The following is an 18,016-nucleotide window of genomic DNA, read 5'->3' on the forward strand; positions in this document are numbered from 1 at the left end:
ACATGTTCAGCTATGTAAGATTTCAAAAACAGAAAAATGGCCTCCAACGCACCTTTGCATGAGAAGTTATGAGAAGGTACCCTCCTGCAAAACAAGGGAATAAGCCAAAATAGAAGATGTGAAATCCAAAAAATTGAAATCTAATAAATTTGTTTTTGTGGAAAATAACACTGGGAGTAGTCTACAGGAGCATATAGAAAGAATTACTGATTCATACAAAGAAAAAATAAGCAAGGTCAATTATTAACTTTAAGAAAAAGAGTCACCCTGGAAAGAAAATGTTATTATAAAAAACATCAAATATTAGAAAAGTAATTGATCTCAGGGAATAAACAGAAGATATATCCATGAGAAAAAGAACAAGATGCTGGGAAAAAAATATTCAGTGAATACAGTAAACAATATTTTACCTAACCATATAAATACCTAATATTGTTTAACTAAAATCTATGATACAACTACTTTTAGATATGGGTGGAGAGGGAACTGGAGTAGATTCAAATAAGTTAAATCATCATTTACTGTAACAAAAAATGATTAGGTAACATCTAAATGTCATAAATTGAGAAAGAGCAGTAAAAGTAAATTATTTGGAAATAAATACCAGAAGAAATGCAAAGAGTTGAAAAGTGTCGCCTCTTGTGATCAGGATTTGACATAGAAGAGGGTAAAAGACTATTACTTTTTATTATATAAATTTTGATAAAAATAAAGTATTTTAAATAGGTAAGATATAGTTTTTAATATATTGCTATTTGAATTTGTCATGATGAATTCTAAAATCTGTGTAACAGAAGCATTGTTAAGTAAAAATTATCAGTTATTTAAATCCTTTAACTGTAAGAAAAGTGGTTAAGTACATCTTTCAAATTCAAGAAGAGTAAGAATTTAGGTTAGCATTTTATAGGAGAGGGCCAATTTGGGCCTTTAGTCATGGCTTAAATTGTGGCTGTATGGTCCCGAAACAGGAGTGAACTGAACAGCAGCAATTATTTTCATTCCTATTGTGGAAATTACAAACAATAAACTCAAATCTCCCAAAAGGCTCAGGTGAGAGGAAATATATGCGGAAATATTTATGTATTAGGGTTCTCCAGAGATACAGGAGAGAGAGGATACATGTCTGTGTATAGTGTGTGTTTGTGTGTGTGTAAATATGAGATATGAGATTATTATATGGGGATTGGCAAAGCCACATTCCACATGGCAGGCCATAAATTGGGAACACCACTGAAGCTTTCAATGAATTCCCCAGGAGAAGCTGGCTGGCTGAAGTAGAGATAGGAATTCTTTCAAATGCTGAAATCATCAGTTCTCCCTTTAAGGTCTTCAAATGCTTGCATGAGACCTCTCTCATAGCTGAAGGCAATCTCCTTTGTTAAGTGTAGATGTAATCAATCATAGAAGCAAACAAGTGACTAATGATTTAAATCATCCAAATAACCTCAAAATAACCATCCATGAAACAAGTGGACACTGTAACTTGGCCAAGTTGACACATGGAAAAAAACATCAGTCTACCCAACTTGGTACCCACACACAACTCTTTAAACAATACTTGATCTATAAATAAAACTAAAAGTCATATTCTCACCTATAATTCAACTGTCCTGCATACAACCAAAACACACTAATTGCTTCCCCAGAAGAGGATATTCACTCTTGAATTTGACATACTATAATTTACATAATAAGACATAGTTAATACATCTTATGCTATATAAGTAGATAAGGAAGAAAACAAAGATATCTGCTTTAAGCATATATATAAACATATTCATAAAAAACAAGGCAGAAAAATTCATAACCTTTATAGTCTTCATTTCTGCAACTGGTTACATGGACATAGCAATATTTATAACTACACTGATCCACTATGCAGTCACTATTCCCTTTATGCTCAGAATGCACTTCAGTTTTGTTCTTTGTTCATTCCCAAGAAGTCTGGGCCATTAGTAGTCTTTGTCTCATTTGGGTTGCTGCAGTATTCCATTGACTTTAATCACAGGGTAGTTGTAAGAGATACTGTAGGGGATCTCTTGTATTCCAGGCAAACTCTTCTTAACCTCCATTGTGTAGTAACAGTCCTATTTCCCCTTGCTAATCATCCACCCAAGCCAGTAGAGTAATTCCCTTCTTTGCCTGTTGGTTCAGAGGCATGAGAGTCCAAAGTGGCCAGGTGTCAGTATTAACTTCCAGTTCAATGGAATCATTGTCTCTCCTGGTGGAAGCACTCTTCCTTTTGGAACTAAGACCTGAAGACCAGAGACAAGAAGATCACAGAGACAGGAAGCAAAAATTTTTCCAGTGGATCACTAGGGGTAATAGTAGGTAGTGCCACTCCCATTTCTACCCCATGATTCCTGACCAGAAGCAATGCTGTGGAGAATACCATGATGGTAGATAAGATATTCTGTAAGTCCACAGATGACAGTTTTGGCAGAGGCACTGTAGGCATGTGTATTAAGTCAGCCAAAGGGGTGCCAATGCCAAGTACCAGAAATCTGTTGGCTTTTATAAAGGGTATTTGGGATAAAAGCTTACAGCAACAAGGCCTTAAAGAGTCCAACTCAAGGTTGCTTTCTCACCAATGTCAGTTGCCACATGTCGAAGAAAGATGGTCCCTGATCTCTAAAAGGATTCAGCCTTCCCCTCTGGGCTTCCTCTCTCTCTCAGCTGCAGGGCTGACATAGGGCTTGTCTCTCTCCTGGCATAGGGCTCATTTCTTTTCAGGTCTTCTCAGCTGTTCTGATCTCTTCCCAAGGTCAGCTGCAAACTAACAGGTAAATGACTCATTTCTCCCCAGGGACCCCAGGAATTAAAATATGTGGGAAGAGAGCTCTCTCTCTTCCCATGTGTCTCCTGGAGTAAGTATTCACTTTTATCAGCTCATGAATGGGGCGAGGACTCAACCTAAGTCACGCCTAACTGACATGGTTCAATCAAAGCCCTAATCGTAACAGGATATTTAATCAAGGGCCCCTCAACTGAATCAGATATAATCAAAGGGCATCACACCCAGAAGAACTGATTAGTTTACAAACCTAATTTTCTCTTTTTGGGATTCACAAAAATCATCTGAAACTGTCACAGCATGGAAGGTAAATGCCTATCCAAAGTGCTGTCTATTCCAGGAAGAACAAAATGTTGCCCCTTCCATGATGGAAGTGGTATAATGTTATTAACCTGCCACCAGGTAGCAGGATTATCACTTCAGAGAATGGTGCCATACTGGGGACTGAGTGTAAGTCTTTGCTGCTGGCAAATTGGGCCCTCAGCAGTGTCAGGAGTCGGTCAGTCTCGGTGAGTATAAGACCATGTTGCTAAGCCCATGCATAACCCCATCCCTACCATCACGACCACTATATTCAACTGTTGATGACTATTGGCTGGGGGTAGCCATCGTACATAATACTATGTACATAGTACTGTGTACATAGTACAGGTCATCCTCCCCACTTGATGATTAAAATCCTCTTCTACTGAAGTTACCCTCTGGTGAGGATTCTCAAACAATGCAAATATTTTCATGTTTTTTCACCTATTCAGAAAGGTCTATATCACATACCTCTTCCTCAGACCTCTTTGTCACCAATTTCCCCATCATGTGCCTTCCAAGTCCCTGAACATCCAGCCAAACCACTGGGCATACCCCATGAATCAGGATATAAATACACATCCAGTCATTTCTCCTACCAAACAAAATGAACAACCCAGGTACACTGCTTAAAATTCTACCCACTCAGAAGATTCCCCTTCACCAGTATCCTTCAGGGATGTTCCAGAAAGGAGCTGTGGTGCTGCAGCTATCCACTTTTGGGTGGAACCTGTATACTGTTCAGAACTAGCTATAAACCAGGCCCATGTTTTCTCTTCCTCAGCCAGTTGGCTAAGGAACTCTCCAAGAGGCCTTAACTCTGGTATAGGAAAGAGAAGGTAATGTGGCAGAAGAGGTGACCATGGGCAGTTCAGTCACTTCCTCATGTAACTTACTTTTGCCTTCAGGACCTGCTCAGGTGCAATCTCATACATACCAATTCCATTTCATTACTGAGTATTGCTGTGCACATCCAACTTTATGGCTTGGTGGGTCAACTCATGACGGACAACTGAGATCTCGTGGTAGCTTACTAGCTAGTCGTTAAGTGATCAGTTTCTACAAGGTCCAGGAGCAGGCCAAGAGCTATTTTTCTGAAGTAGAGAAGTAATATGCAGAGGATGGTAGGGCTTTGCTCCACAATCCTAAGGGTCTGTGCTGTAATTCTCCTGTCAAAGACACCTCTATTTGCTACTGAAACTTTTAGCACCATTGGATGTGATCGATCATATGGACCAAGTGGCAGAGCAGACAGACCCATTGCAGAGCTCCTCTTGTTCTAGCAGCTTTTTTGGTCACTCAGTAAACAGGTCAGGGTAGCCCACCCAAATGAGGAGTATGTTCCCTCCAAAATCCAAAGAGGCCAACTAGGCATTGTCCTTCCTTTTTGGTTGTAGAAGGGACAAGATGTAACAGCTATCCTTCACCTTAGAAGGTATATCACAATGCCTCACCCCATTAGATGCCTAGAAATTTCACTGAGGTATAAGGCCCCAGAATTTTTGTTGGATTTATCTCTCACCCTCTGATATGCAAAGGCCTTACCAGCAAGTCTAGTGTAGTCACTACTTCCTGCTCACTTAAGCCAATCAGCATAACATCATCAATATAATGGACCAGTATGATGTCTTGTGGAAGGGAGAGATGATCAAGGTCATGACATTGGGCTGGAGGGTTGATATTCTCCTGAAGCAGGACTGTCAAAGTATATTGCTAGCCTTGCCAGCTGAAAGTAAATTGTTTCTGGTGGTCTTTACTAAGAGGTATCAGGAAAAAAGCATTTGCCAGATTGATAGCTGCATACCAGTTACCAGGGGATGTATTGATTTGCTCAAGCAATGATATCACTTTTGGAACAGCAGCTGCAATTGGACTGTCGCCACTTGGTTTAAGATTACACTAACCCACTGTCATCCTCCAAAATCCATCTGTTTTCTGCATAGGCCAAATAGGTAAGTTGAATGGGAATGTGGTGGGAATCACCACACCTGTACCCTTCAAGTCCTTGATGGTGGCGAGAATCTCTACAATCCCTCCAGGGATGCAGTATTACTTTTGATTTACTATTTTGCTAGGTATGGGAAGTTTTTGTGTTTTTCACTTGGCCTTTCTACCTTAATAGTCCTCACCCCACAAGTCAGGGAACCAATGTGGAAATTCTGCCAGTTGCAGAGTATGTCTATTCCAATTCTGCATTCTGTAACTGGGGAAATAACCACAGAATGCATTCCAAGACCCACTGGACCCACGGTGAGATGGACCTGAACTAAAACTCCATTGATTGCCTGACCTCCATAAACTCCTGTGGCAGTTTGAGATTTATTTAATGAATTCCCCAAAAAAGAGAAAAATTATGTTTTTAAGCTAATCTATTCCTGTGGGTGTGAACCCTTTAACTGTAATAAATTTGGTTGAGGGACCTATGATTAGATTACTTATTAAAATCGATTTAGGTCTTCTGGTTGGTCTACGTCAGTGAGGGATGACTCAGGTTGAGTCTCTGCCCTCTTGCTGGGTCTGATATAAATGGAGACAGAGAAATACACACACACAGGAAAAGGAACCTCTGCCATATTTGATCCAGCCATGTGAGGGAAAGAACATTTCACCCACAGCTGAACTGTAAGGAGAGAAGCCCCGGAGAGGCTGAAAGAGTTGAAGCCTGGGGAGGGATAAGCCAGATGCCTGATAGTTTGCAGCTGAACTGGAGAAGAATGCAGAGCAGCTAAGACTGGCAAAGGAGGCCAGGAAAGAGACAAGCCCTGTCTGGTTGCCCTCAGCTAAGATTCAGGAGCTGGCTATATTTCATGGCCTTGGAAAAAGCTTTTATCTCAAACAAATCCCCTTTATTAAAGCCAACCCATTCCTGGTACTTTGCATCAGCAAATCTTGGGCAAACTAAAACAACCCCTATTCTGACTAGTAGACCAAGGAACATTCTGGGTCTCCTGGAATTCATGTTGATACCATGCCTATGTCTAAAAATCCCCAAAATTTCTGATCATTTCCTTTTCCACAATGCAGTCAACCTTTTGGGGAAGGCTAGGAGGAAAATAAACAGAAATTTTTGGCAGTGCAGCAGAGGCAAGGGGACCCAGCCTTCACTTCATTCAAGGAGTTTTGAGTCCATAAAAGGAGCCATGACTCCCAGTTTTTGTGAGTCCAGTTAGACTTTTATTCATTTGACCTAGAACCCTACTGCTTCTACAGATCAAGTACAAATTTACTAGCCTGCCCATCTATTTCATTTCTAGGTACCCCATAATCAAATAGCCAACGCCATAGTCTCTGACTCAATTCTGATTACTGCTTTGACTCTGCTGTCCATAACAGTACCTATACCCACCTTGTCTTGCATTTTGATTTCAGGTAACACAGGCCACCTTTTGGTCTATGCTTCAGCCAACCATCTGAACAAAGTGTTAGAACCCTAACACCTCCAGCTCTACCACTGAGTCCAGAATCTTTGCTTAATAAATTCAGCCTCATCCAACTTTATGTACCTTCCACCATTATTGCCTTTCCTTAATATCTATTCCTAGACATATTACCCTGATTTCTTTCCATATAAATTGGAAAAATCATGCAGTTCTTTTGGATGTATGTGGCAGTGTGATATTATTTATGAATTCAAAAATTATGTTTTTAGACTTGTCTGTTCCTCCGAGCTTGATACTCTTTGATTATATTAGATTCAACTGAGATATCTGATTAAATTATGTTAAGATTAGGGCTTTGATTCAACCACATCATTAGAGCAACTCAGAATTGAGTCCCCAGACCCTTGGTGGACTATATAAACAGAAACTCAATCAAGAACATAGAAGTAAATACACAGGAGAACACAGAAAAAGACAAGGCAGAAAGAGAACTTAGTTTTGATGCTAGAGCTCCAGAGAGAGAAAAGCTATTCAACTGATAGTTTACAGCTGACCTTGTGATGAAAACAGCAGCTAAGCCTGGAAAAAAATGAGCCCTAGGAAGAAAGATGAGCTCTATGCCAGCATACAGCTGAGATCAAAAGAGCTGGACCAATGGAGCCTTAAGAGGGAAGAGGAAGGTTGAACCCTCGCAGATTGCATCCGCCATCTTGCTTCAACGTGTGGCAACAGTTTGGTAAGAAGTATCAGAATTGGGCTCTTTAGAGCCCTGCCTGTAGTTGTAAACATCTACCCCAAATAAATACCCTTTATAAAAGCCAACAGATTTCTGGTACTTTACATCAGCATCCCTTTTGGCTGACTAATACAGTGTAGCACACCTCCTCATGGGTCACACTTTGTACCTCACCTTTCAGTGCCTATTGTCACTTCAGTCTAGTTATAGGTCTGACAGAAAAGAGGGGTGGTGGGGGTGAATCATGACAGAATTTAGGAATGTCTTGCATGCCACCTCAGGACATTCTGTTAGTTTCATCAGGTGAAACAGGATTAATCTCTCCAGACAGAGGTGTGAGGGTTATTTCCTCAGGAGAGGTAGTTACAGGTGTATCAGGCAGAGCAGAGTCAATCTATTCAGATAGAGACAGAAGTGCTTCTTCCTCAGACCAGACTGGAAATCAGGTAGCTGATTCCTCAGGCAGACCTTTACAGGCTTATCTGGCAAAGAAAACGCAGGAGAGTCCAGGGTTTCAATGTCCCCATTAGCATTATCAGCCCTCCCCCCGCATTTCAGTTTTCCCCATCCAAGTCTTCACTTTAACAACAGAGATCCTGCAAGGCTGGGAATTCATTTAGGCTGTAATTCAACCACTTACACAATGAAATTCCCGGTATGGTTTCCAGAAATCTCAAGTCTGAGGGTACAAAAAATAAGAATTACTTCAGGGCACACACAGAAACTGCCATATTCTTTATGTGGCACTTAAGATGGAATTTGAAGCCCTGAGCTCACCCTTTAACAACAGTATATCCAGTGTGTTTAGGGACAACTAGCTAGTATCATTGTACTTTTTAACTCCACAAAACTCTGTTGAGGTCATCAAACATGCTGTCACCCAGAGTCTTGCCTCTCAAGATCATTTGAGTAGCAGTATTCAGATGGTGATATTCTGTATATCCCTATTGCTAATTCATGCCACAGACTAACAATGCCATTTGATTACTAGAAATAATGTCATTAGTGGTGTTTAATCTAATCACATTAGAGAACCAATTCCAAAAACCTCAGAATCAACTCAGAAATCCATCTGTAAGATTCTGTTTCTCAAGAACCACTTCTGGGGAAGCAGGTGTGGCTCAAGCAACTGGGTTCCTGTCTACCATATAGGAGATCCAGGGTTTGATACCTAGGGTCTCCTGGTGAAGCAAGCTGGCTGGTGTGGCAAGCTGGCCCATGCGGAGTGTTGCCTCACACAGTAGTGCTGCCCCGTGTGGAGAGCTGGCACAGTAAGATGACATAACAGAAAGAGACATAGAGGAGAGATAATATGAGACACAGCAGATTAGGGAGCTGAGGTGGTACAAGAGAATGATCACCTCTCTCCCACTCTGGAAGGTCCCAAGATCGGTTCCTGGAGCTGCCTAATGAGAATACAAGCAGACACAGAAGAACACACAGCGAATGGGCACAGAGAGGGTAGGGGAAGGGGAGAGAGAGAAATAAAAAAATAAATCTTTAGAAAAAAAAGTGGACTTGTATCAATGAAACAAATGAAAAGTCTTCAGTCTTTGCTATTTAAAAAAAGCATTTGCTGGTTTCTTTTGTAAAAACTCTAAACTAAAAGGGGAAAGATAATGCAGAATCCAATCAATTATCAATTAACTAGCATAATAGAAGTATTCAGTGTCACAGATAACCTAAATCACAGTTTAAAAAAAACACCTCTAGCTAGTTCTCTGAATGGGGGAAGTAAAAAGAATTCAAGTACAGCAGAGACCTAAAATGGACTCACCTAGATAATTAACAGCCTGTAGCACAGCAGGTGGTAAGGGAAGGAAGCAGATCTACTGGTGTTGGAGCAGGGGCACAGGGCTTCTATCATTTATACAACCCAACCAATTATTATTCTGGCAGTTCCTACTGAGCCCTGTTGGGAATATGAGCTCTCCTGGGACCCTTACTATTCCTTAATTGGATCTAGGGTAGTGCTTAAACTGAATTCTCATTCCCAGTTAATACAGAATAACAATATTCCAATGGTAAAGCAAAAAAAAAGTCTAACCACAAAGTATTTTCTTACTAACAATACACACATACATCAGCATGAAAGATCATGATGGACAAAAAGCTACATAGAACTTCAATGAGATATTTTACTGTCTGTCCTTAACAATCTGAAAGCTTCATGAATCTGTATTCACTATTCAAAAGTATTATAAAAGAACATGTTTTAGATTATGTAAAAGCTATTTAGGTGTACAAAGGGTAAAATAACATTGAAACAAGTAAAACTTAGGAGGAGGAATAATGTTCTTGCACATTTACTAAATAAATACATAAAAGCTCTTGAAGAAACACTACTACTTGAGGATTTTAAATTATACAGACACAAGGCAAAATTGAATAGAATGACATAATTGAAGAAAATGAATTCTGGACTCAATTACTGAAGTCCCTATGGGTTCTCAAAAGCAGAGACTTTCAGCAATAGCTACAAATAAATCAGATACAACCTTTTGTAAGAATAGCTTTTTCAAAAGACACTTCACGTAAAATTACAAAAGAAAAAAGTGACATTCAGAAATGGAAAGAAAATGGCAGAAAATAATGATTGAAATAATACTGCATTGACTACTTGTTTCCGTTTTTTAACAAAGATCTCAATATCTACTATGTGTCAGGGACTACTCTAGATGCTGGAGGTAAAACAATGAACAAAATAGACAAAAATCCCTGCCTTCGAGAAGTTTATGTTCTAGTGCAGGGATTCTTAACCAGAGGTCCATGAGCTTGAACTGAAATTCAAAAACCATTATTTTTGTGGGATGTTTTGGTACAGGTGTGATATATTTATTAAATAATACACTGTATAGCATGAACTTAGTAAGGGGTGCGTGGTTTTCACCTGACTGGGAACGGGGTCCATGGAACAAAAAAGTTTAAGAACCCTTGGTCTAGTGGAAAAGGAAGTTCCACAGATAAGATAAACAAACTATGATTTGTGCTAGATGGGGATTATTAGTGCATCCAGAAAAATAAACCAAGATTTTCTGTAACAGATTTGGATTCCATTTTTTTAGCGAGTTTCTCATCTCTTCCTTCAACCTATGCCATGTCCAAGAAATATAATTGGGATTTACAATTACAGTCATAATTTCTTCTGTCCTCAAGACTTTATGGCCTCTTATTTACTTCCAAAATTAGGTTCTGTGTTTACAATTTATTAAATGTTAACATGTAAAAGTATTTTATACCACTGTAAAAATCTGTGACAGCTATTAATCTGTATTTTTCAAATTATATTACATAATTTTAAGAATTATGTTAAATCTAAGCAACTTTGTATGCCTAAAATTAGATCAGCAAAATATATATATTTTTTAAATCCACACTTTCCCTCTAAAATCATCCCCTAAAATAAACTATTCTACTACCAAATAAACTACAACAGGGATCTCATTTTTACATAATAAGAAATTGTGGGCAAGGAGTCTAGAAAGAAAAGCACAGAAAGAGGATTTCATATGGTTTTCAAGAGATCCCTAAGAAGAAACAACACATTTTCAATAGACTTCATGAACTTTCAAGTGATAAAACAGTATCCTAAGTGGGAATCTAATGCACAAAGCTCATGTTTCGATCAATCTCAAGTCATTTAATTGAAAGCAGTGACTAACTAAGACCACCTGTGCCCAATACACTGCTGACAAATTACAAAGCAGAAAATCCAAGGCAGTTCTACTTTATCAATGTCAACTCTCAACACAACACTGATCCAAATAAAAGGAAAAGATATTCAATATTAAAACTACAAGTAAAAATCTGAGTTGCAGAGTTATCATTTGCTAAAAGAAAAACAACAAAAAGTATCTTTATTTTTTTAATAAAAATAATTCTAAAAAAAAATAAAAACATAATAAAAAAATAATTCTAATGGCATGACTTACAGGCAATGTACAAATAAACTGTGCACTAAGAAAAATGGCCAACTCACCATTCAGTGACTGGTTTATACAAGTCTTCTCCAGAAGCCTGCCCACCTAAATTTATTAAGACCATGAGCCCGTCTGTAATATCCAGCAAGAATCAATATTACCCAGTTGTGTGGGGGGAAAACAACAGTAGTAAGAGAACCTTCTACAATCTGCTTACTTAAAAGAGAATTCTAGCATTAGAATAAAGATGATTACTCTGAACCTAAAACACATTCTGAAATGTTAGTCTACCTACCTTTGTGCCACAAGGCTGAAATCTTCTATGTTTTGCAAAAGCTTTCAATTAAGTTTATGGCTATTCTGTAAATCTCTGGATCAGGGGTTCTTAACAAGGGGTCCATGAGCTTAAATTGAATTTCAAAAGAGCATTATTCTTGTGGGGATATGCTGGGGCAGGTGTGATATATTTATTAAATAATATACAGTACACTGTGGACTTAGTAAGAGGTCTGTGGTTTTCACCTGACTGGCAAAGGGTTTTATGGAACAAAAAAGGTTAAGAAGCCATGCTCTGGAAGAAAGGCCTGGAGGCTGGCTAAAGATACCAAGAGGGCTGACTGAATGTAAGTAAGCACTGTTCCTTAACACAGCCTACAATTTCAGCAAGAAAAGCAGTCAATTCTATCACAAATAACTTATAATACCAGTGTCAAACAACTGCTTTTAAGTTTCAGGAACTAAATCTACATTAACAAGGGTTCAACTGTCATTTCATTTTGTTTGTGAAGCTTCATATTTAGCTATATGAACTTAGGAAAATCAAGCTTATTCTTGTGAAAGCAAAATTTTTCAAGTGAACTGTAGATTAGTCTCTAGCTAATCCTGCTGTATACTCTAATTTCATAACTTTATCAATTTATGAATTTATGAATTTGACAGTCATAGCTAATTCTCTAGATTCAAATTATTCCAGTAAGACAGTAATCAACTATGTGTGTTAATTTAACACATCTATAAATATTAAAGAATAACAAAGAAAAAAGTATCATGAAGTTGAACTGACAGCCAAAACAAAATTGAATATATTACACCAGGTAGGGTAATATTAGGTTTTATTGGCCCTTCTAAAAATTAAATTAAAAGTCAAACATCGGGGAAGTGGAGGTGGTTCAAGCAGTTGGGCACCCACCTACCACATGAGAGATCCTGGGTTCGGTTCCTGGTGCCTCCTAAAGAAGACAAGCAAGACAGCAAGGTGGCGTGATGGGCTATGGTGAGCTAATGCAACAAAGAGACACAATGAGGAAACACAATGAGAGACACAACAAGCAGGAAGCAGAGGTGACTCAAGCCAATGGGTGTCTCCCTCCAAACCCAGGTTTGGTTCCTGGTGCCTCCTAAAAAAAAAAAGAGGGCACACACACAAAGAAGAGACAGAGAGCAGATAGGGAGTACAAACAACAATGGGGGGGCGGGAATAAATAAAATCTTAAAAAAATTTTTAGAAAGTCAAATATCCTGGGCCTAGCTTGTTTCACAAGTATAAATGAATAAAGATCTAGCTATCATTCACTGTACTTTTTTTACAAAATCATATCCATATTAATAATAGTAGTACTGGTAGCAATAAATATTATTGCTCTTAACTGTCTTCCAAAGCATTTATAATACTTTTCTTAACTATGTTATCAGTAGGCAGAATATTCCATATGAGGCAGAAAAGGGCAGAGGAAAAAAAAGTTGCCAAAGTTTATATAAGATAACTGAATAAACTCAGATCAATTTTTTAAATCAATATCTAAAGACACACCCTAATTCTGGTATTCTACAGCTAACAAAGCAGTATAATAAAGAACTTAAGGAAAGTTATATAAAAATAAAAATATTAAGGAATTATGACCACTTCTTTCATCTGGAAATTTTAAAATAGGAATAAAAGTAGTTTAAAATCAAAGCACTGTTATGTTTGCAAGGGCAGAACACATTCTGGATTTCACTTCAACTGCCCAAACCCCTTCCTTCTAAGAGGATGATAAGATCCTTTGTTTTCCTCTAGCAAAACAGATACATCTATATGAATCAAGGTAAAAATTACTTAATTTCTTAGTTAGGACAAAAATGAATTTTCCTTCCAAAAAAAAAGACTACTGTAAACCTGAAAAAATATTTGTCACCAAAGCAAGAACATAATATTCCATTATGAATTCTACAAAGTTTTAAGGCTCTTAGCCAGTTGCTCAAATCTTTTCTATACATCCCTCAAATCTACCCTATGTTGAAATTAGAAGGCAAATTTCAGAGGATTTTTTTATCATTTTCTTTATCATTTTATCATTTCTTTATCATTGCTTTATCATTGATTTCTTTATCATTTTTAAGAAAAGAGCTGATATGCTTTTTTTACATGCTTTTAATATATTTTTAAATAGTGTTTCTTTCCCCCTTCAAAGAGTTACATTTACTTCTATACAATATATGTAATTGATTTTGAAGATTTGTTTACAGTTTAAAAATCAAACCAAAATCTTGAAAACTATGTGCACTGGTACATGTCTACATGGACGTTGAAGTCCTTTTAATAAATTTATGCAAGAACTGCCTATTTTGAGACAATTAAAAGGTAATTTTGACTTAAAAGAAGTCAATAAGATACCTGACAAAGCATTTTCAGACTGAGTGTTCAACTTAAAGAAAGATATACAAAGGGTTAAAAAAAAATCAATAATCTCACGCCTTTAATAACATATTGTATTTCAAAGCCCATTAAATCATATTCAACTCAAGATAAAAGGATATGCTCATCCACTGATATGATGAACATGAACCAGAAATACACAAGCAATTCTGAGACCTAGGTGATATTAGCACAACTATCAATACAAATTTTTAATAGTATAATTTAGCCTTGAGGCAAGGAGATAGACTAAAGAGTCACTATTAAACATTCTCTTTATCTACACATGATCCTTGCAGATGACACTAATTGACTAAATATAACAGAATGGGATCTCAGTCATCAATACAATCAACCACAAGTCATCATCATGTTTTGTGCCCTTCCTCCTCTAATTTATCTGCCAAACCTCACCCTGTGAAACCCATCAGCACAGTGAAGTCAGGATCCCTGCAATTTTCTGAGAAGACAGTTCTTCAAAGGCAGTATGTCTGACTATAACGAATTCTCCATTACTTTACCACACCTGTTTTAGGTTGTAAACCATATGGAATATATTATTTTTATGCTAACTAATCTTCAATAACTTCAGAAGGCAATTCTAAATTTTCAGTGCATCCTGTATTGCACATGTTTTGAACCAAGGTTTTCTTAGTAATTGTTATTTCTACACTGGCTAAAGGCAGCTAAAATTAGCTTTTGTAGCATTATTTCCAGTCTAAATTCCAGTTTTTTTCCTATGCAAGTTCCTAGGCAACAAGATGGGGGTTGCAAGTCTTAGTAAATGACTCTCAGTTCATCTGTTATAACAGAGAGTGTTTATATTTAAAGTAGGTGATTTTCTGTCCTCACGGCTGGACTCATTCTCTAACAAGCAACAGGTGCTTAAAAACCTGGGTCATTCAAGATTAGGATATTTCAGATAATACTGTGTCCACCTAGAATACTTTTTAAATTTAGTAGTGTTAACCCTAAGAAAACAAAAGCTAACGAAAAGAAATACTCTTTGAAAACACTGGGATATTTTCCAAATGATAACACAAAAAATAAAAACAAACACTGGTATTTGGAAGAAATTCCAACAAAGAGAAAAACGATCCTACATCCCTCCTCTTTCCAACCCTTATTAAGCATAAGACAAGAGACAACAACAACCTGTGCTCACTATCTTGAAGAAGTCTAATATTCTATAAATTGAGTCATACATAAAGGAAGTATCTATCAAAAAAAAAAAAAAAAAGAAAGGAAAGAAAGAAAGAACCTAAATATCTATCTAGGATCCTATATCCTGAACCCAGGTTAGGAAAAAAGCATTTGCAAAGATGGAAAGCCGTATTTCACTAGGAATTCTCCAAACAATAAGATAAGACCTCAGGCAGCATTTGTACCAAACAAAACAAAATAAAACAAACAAACAAAAAATCTCTTGGGGAAACGGACTTGGCCCAGTGGTTAAGGCGTCCATCTACCACATGGGAGGTCCGCAGTTCAAACCCTGGGCCTCCTTGACCCGTATGGAGCTGGCCTATGCGCAGTGCTGATGCGCGCAAGGAGTGCCCTGCCACGCAGGGGTGTCTCCCGCGTAGGGGAGCCCCATGTGCAAGGAGTGCGCCCCGTAAGGAGAGCCGCCCAGCACGAAAGAAAGTGCAGCCTGCCCAGGAATGGCGCCGCCCACACTTCCCTTGCTGCTGACAACAGAAGCAGACAAAGAAACAAGAGGCAGCAAACAGACACAGAGAATAGACAACCGGGGGAGGGGGAGGAATTAAATAAATAAATAAATCTTTTAAAAAAAAATCTCTTGTGTCTCTAGTTGTTAGTAGTGATTTTTTTGTTATTGGTTGGTTTTGATACTATTATTGTGGTTTGTCAGTAAATGAGTAACTTCCTATCATCAATCAACATTTATTTAGTACATTTTAGGTATAATATTATAGAATGTTAAATGATGGAGGAAAAAAAAAAAACCTGAATGTAACCAAGAAAAGAAATTGTAGTAAGATAGAAATTCAATCTAAAAATACAACCTAACTATCTTTATAAAAGGCAGCAGAGTCTCCTAATGACAGAGAAAGAGATTACAAAAGCCAAATATTTGTAACTAGGGATAAAAGGAAAATATCATCATAAAACAAATACATGACTTCAGAAAACTAAAGAAAGAAAGAAAGCTAAAGAAAGAAAAAGACAATTCTGATACTCTAAGTTGAACTATTTAAGCAATGTCAATGCTTATTTTCTTTACTATATAATACCAATAATTTAGGCTTAATGGTGGAAAAACAAAATATGAAAAAGTTATATAATAAAACTGAGAACAGAATAAACATAACTTAAAATTACTGTGAACATACTACATTTAAAAACAGTATATTCAATTATTAAAATTTATGAATCAGAAAATTAAAATCCTACTTAGAAATTTTAAACAGATTTAAAGTACTCATTTCTATTCCCTCTCTCCTCATAGAACGTATTTACCAGAAGTCCATATAATGCAGTCAATACGTTTTGCTATGATGCTTCAGATTCCAAAATACGTGTAGTGAAAAATTCAGCAATTCCAAGTTTTCAAAAACAAACACATGCAACTTAATTTAAAGTCCTCAGGGGTGAATTTACCGTCTTGTGACCGTTCTGGCAAGCCACATGTAGCGCTGTCTGCCCCATCGCATCCTCAACATCAACGTCACTAACATGCTGCACGAGGTCATGGAGTAGTTCTGTCCGTCCATTCACAGCCAGCCAGTGAATCTGTGCAGCCATTTAGTTACTTAACATTTGTATAAGAGTGTTTCACATGAAAACAGCAGCTCAAAAATGCTATTATTTCTCAACTGTGAACATGATACACAAATAAAGATATTTTAAGCCCATATACTTTTTTCTTAGTGTTCATATGGTTGAAAAGAATGCATCAAGATGTAGGTTACGCCACCATGTATCTCTAAAGTAACCTGGGCTTAGAATTACCAAACACTCTGCTTTATAGATGATGACCCTGAATTCTATGCATAGCTTGTCTTTAGAAAAAAGGTGCTAGATATTTTTCCTTCCTCAGAAGCAAACATAAGTTAAAAAGTAGGGGAAGTGGGGAAGGGGACTTGGCCCAATGGATAGGGTGTCCGCCTACCACATGGGAGGTCCGTGGTTCCAACCCAGGGCCTCCTTGACCCATGTGGAGCTGGCCCGTGCACAGTGCTGATGTGCACAAGGAGTGCCGTGCCATATAGGGGTGTCTCCCGCGTAAGAGAGCCCCACGCGAAGGAGTGCTCCCCGTAAGGAGAGCCGTCCAGCATGAAAGAAATGCAGCCTGCCCAGGAATGGTGCCCCACACACCGAGAGCTGACACACAAGATGATGCAACAAAAAGAAACAGATTCGCGATGCCGCTGATAAGAATAGAAGCAGTCACAGAAGAACACACAGCAAATGGACAAAGAAAGCAGACAACTGGGTGGGGAGGAGGGCAGAGAAATAAATAAAAAATAAATCTTAAAAAAAAAAAAAGTAGGGGAGTGGATGTAGCTCAAAGGGTTAAGAGCCTGCTTCCTGTGAACAAGGTCCTGGATTCAATCCGCAGTACCTTCTAAAACCAAAACAAACAAACAAAAGGAAAAAAACAACTCTCATAGGGGAGTGGATCTAGCTCAGTGGTTGAACACCTGCTTCCCAAGCACAAGGTCCTGAGTTCAATCCCTTGTACCTCCTAAGAGAAAAAAAAGTAATTAACATAGTAGGTGCCATTTTCTTTACTTTCTTTATTTTACAAGTAATGTATGTATTTTGCATAAATAAAAAGTATACAGGGAGGATAAAATAAATATAAAATACCTGTAATTCTACCACTCAAAGACAATCAACATTAAAACTTTGGACTATCAATTTTTCATTGAATTTTTTTCCATTACAAAATACAGCATGAGATTTCTGTTTTAGAATGGCTGGATGAACACATGCCATCAACTTCTAATTTTTCCCAAAACCCCACTGAAATGATAGTAAAGGTTACTTTAAAAGAAGAGAAGACAATAGCAACAAATCTCAGAAGGCAGAAAGAGAAAGCCATGAGGAAGGCAACTCAGATCACAGAATCCTCCAAATGCTCAAAACCTGGCAGTACTACTACACATCTCAAAGCAAAGATAAAGCAGGAGTAAAAATAAGAGGATCACTTGAAAGTGTACTTAGTAAGACTTGACCTCTGAT

General features: G+C 37.8%; 1 protein-coding gene across 4 annotated transcripts in view; it reads right to left on the reverse strand.

Moving 5' to 3' along the window:
* The window catches only part of HACE1 (HECT domain and ankyrin repeat containing E3 ubiquitin protein ligase 1), a 96,249-nt gene that overhangs the window by 60,458 nt on the left and 17,775 nt on the right, over positions 1–18,016 (reverse strand). For 2 of the 4 annotated variants that reach the window (XM_058307196.1, XM_058307199.1), the window contains one exon: positions 16,430–16,561. The exons of the other annotated variants lie outside the window; for them this stretch is intronic. In XM_058307196.1, the coding sequence (XP_058163179.1) occupies positions 16,430–16,561 (132 nt within the window). The remainder of the gene's footprint in view (positions 1–16,429; positions 16,562–18,016) is intronic. 4 annotated transcript variants of the gene reach the window in all.

Source organism: Dasypus novemcinctus, chromosome 11 (assembly GCF_030445035.2).
Source record: "Dasypus novemcinctus isolate mDasNov1 chromosome 11, mDasNov1.1.hap2, whole genome shotgun sequence".
NCBI classification, from domain to species: Eukaryota; Metazoa; Chordata; class Mammalia; order Cingulata; family Dasypodidae; genus Dasypus; species Dasypus novemcinctus.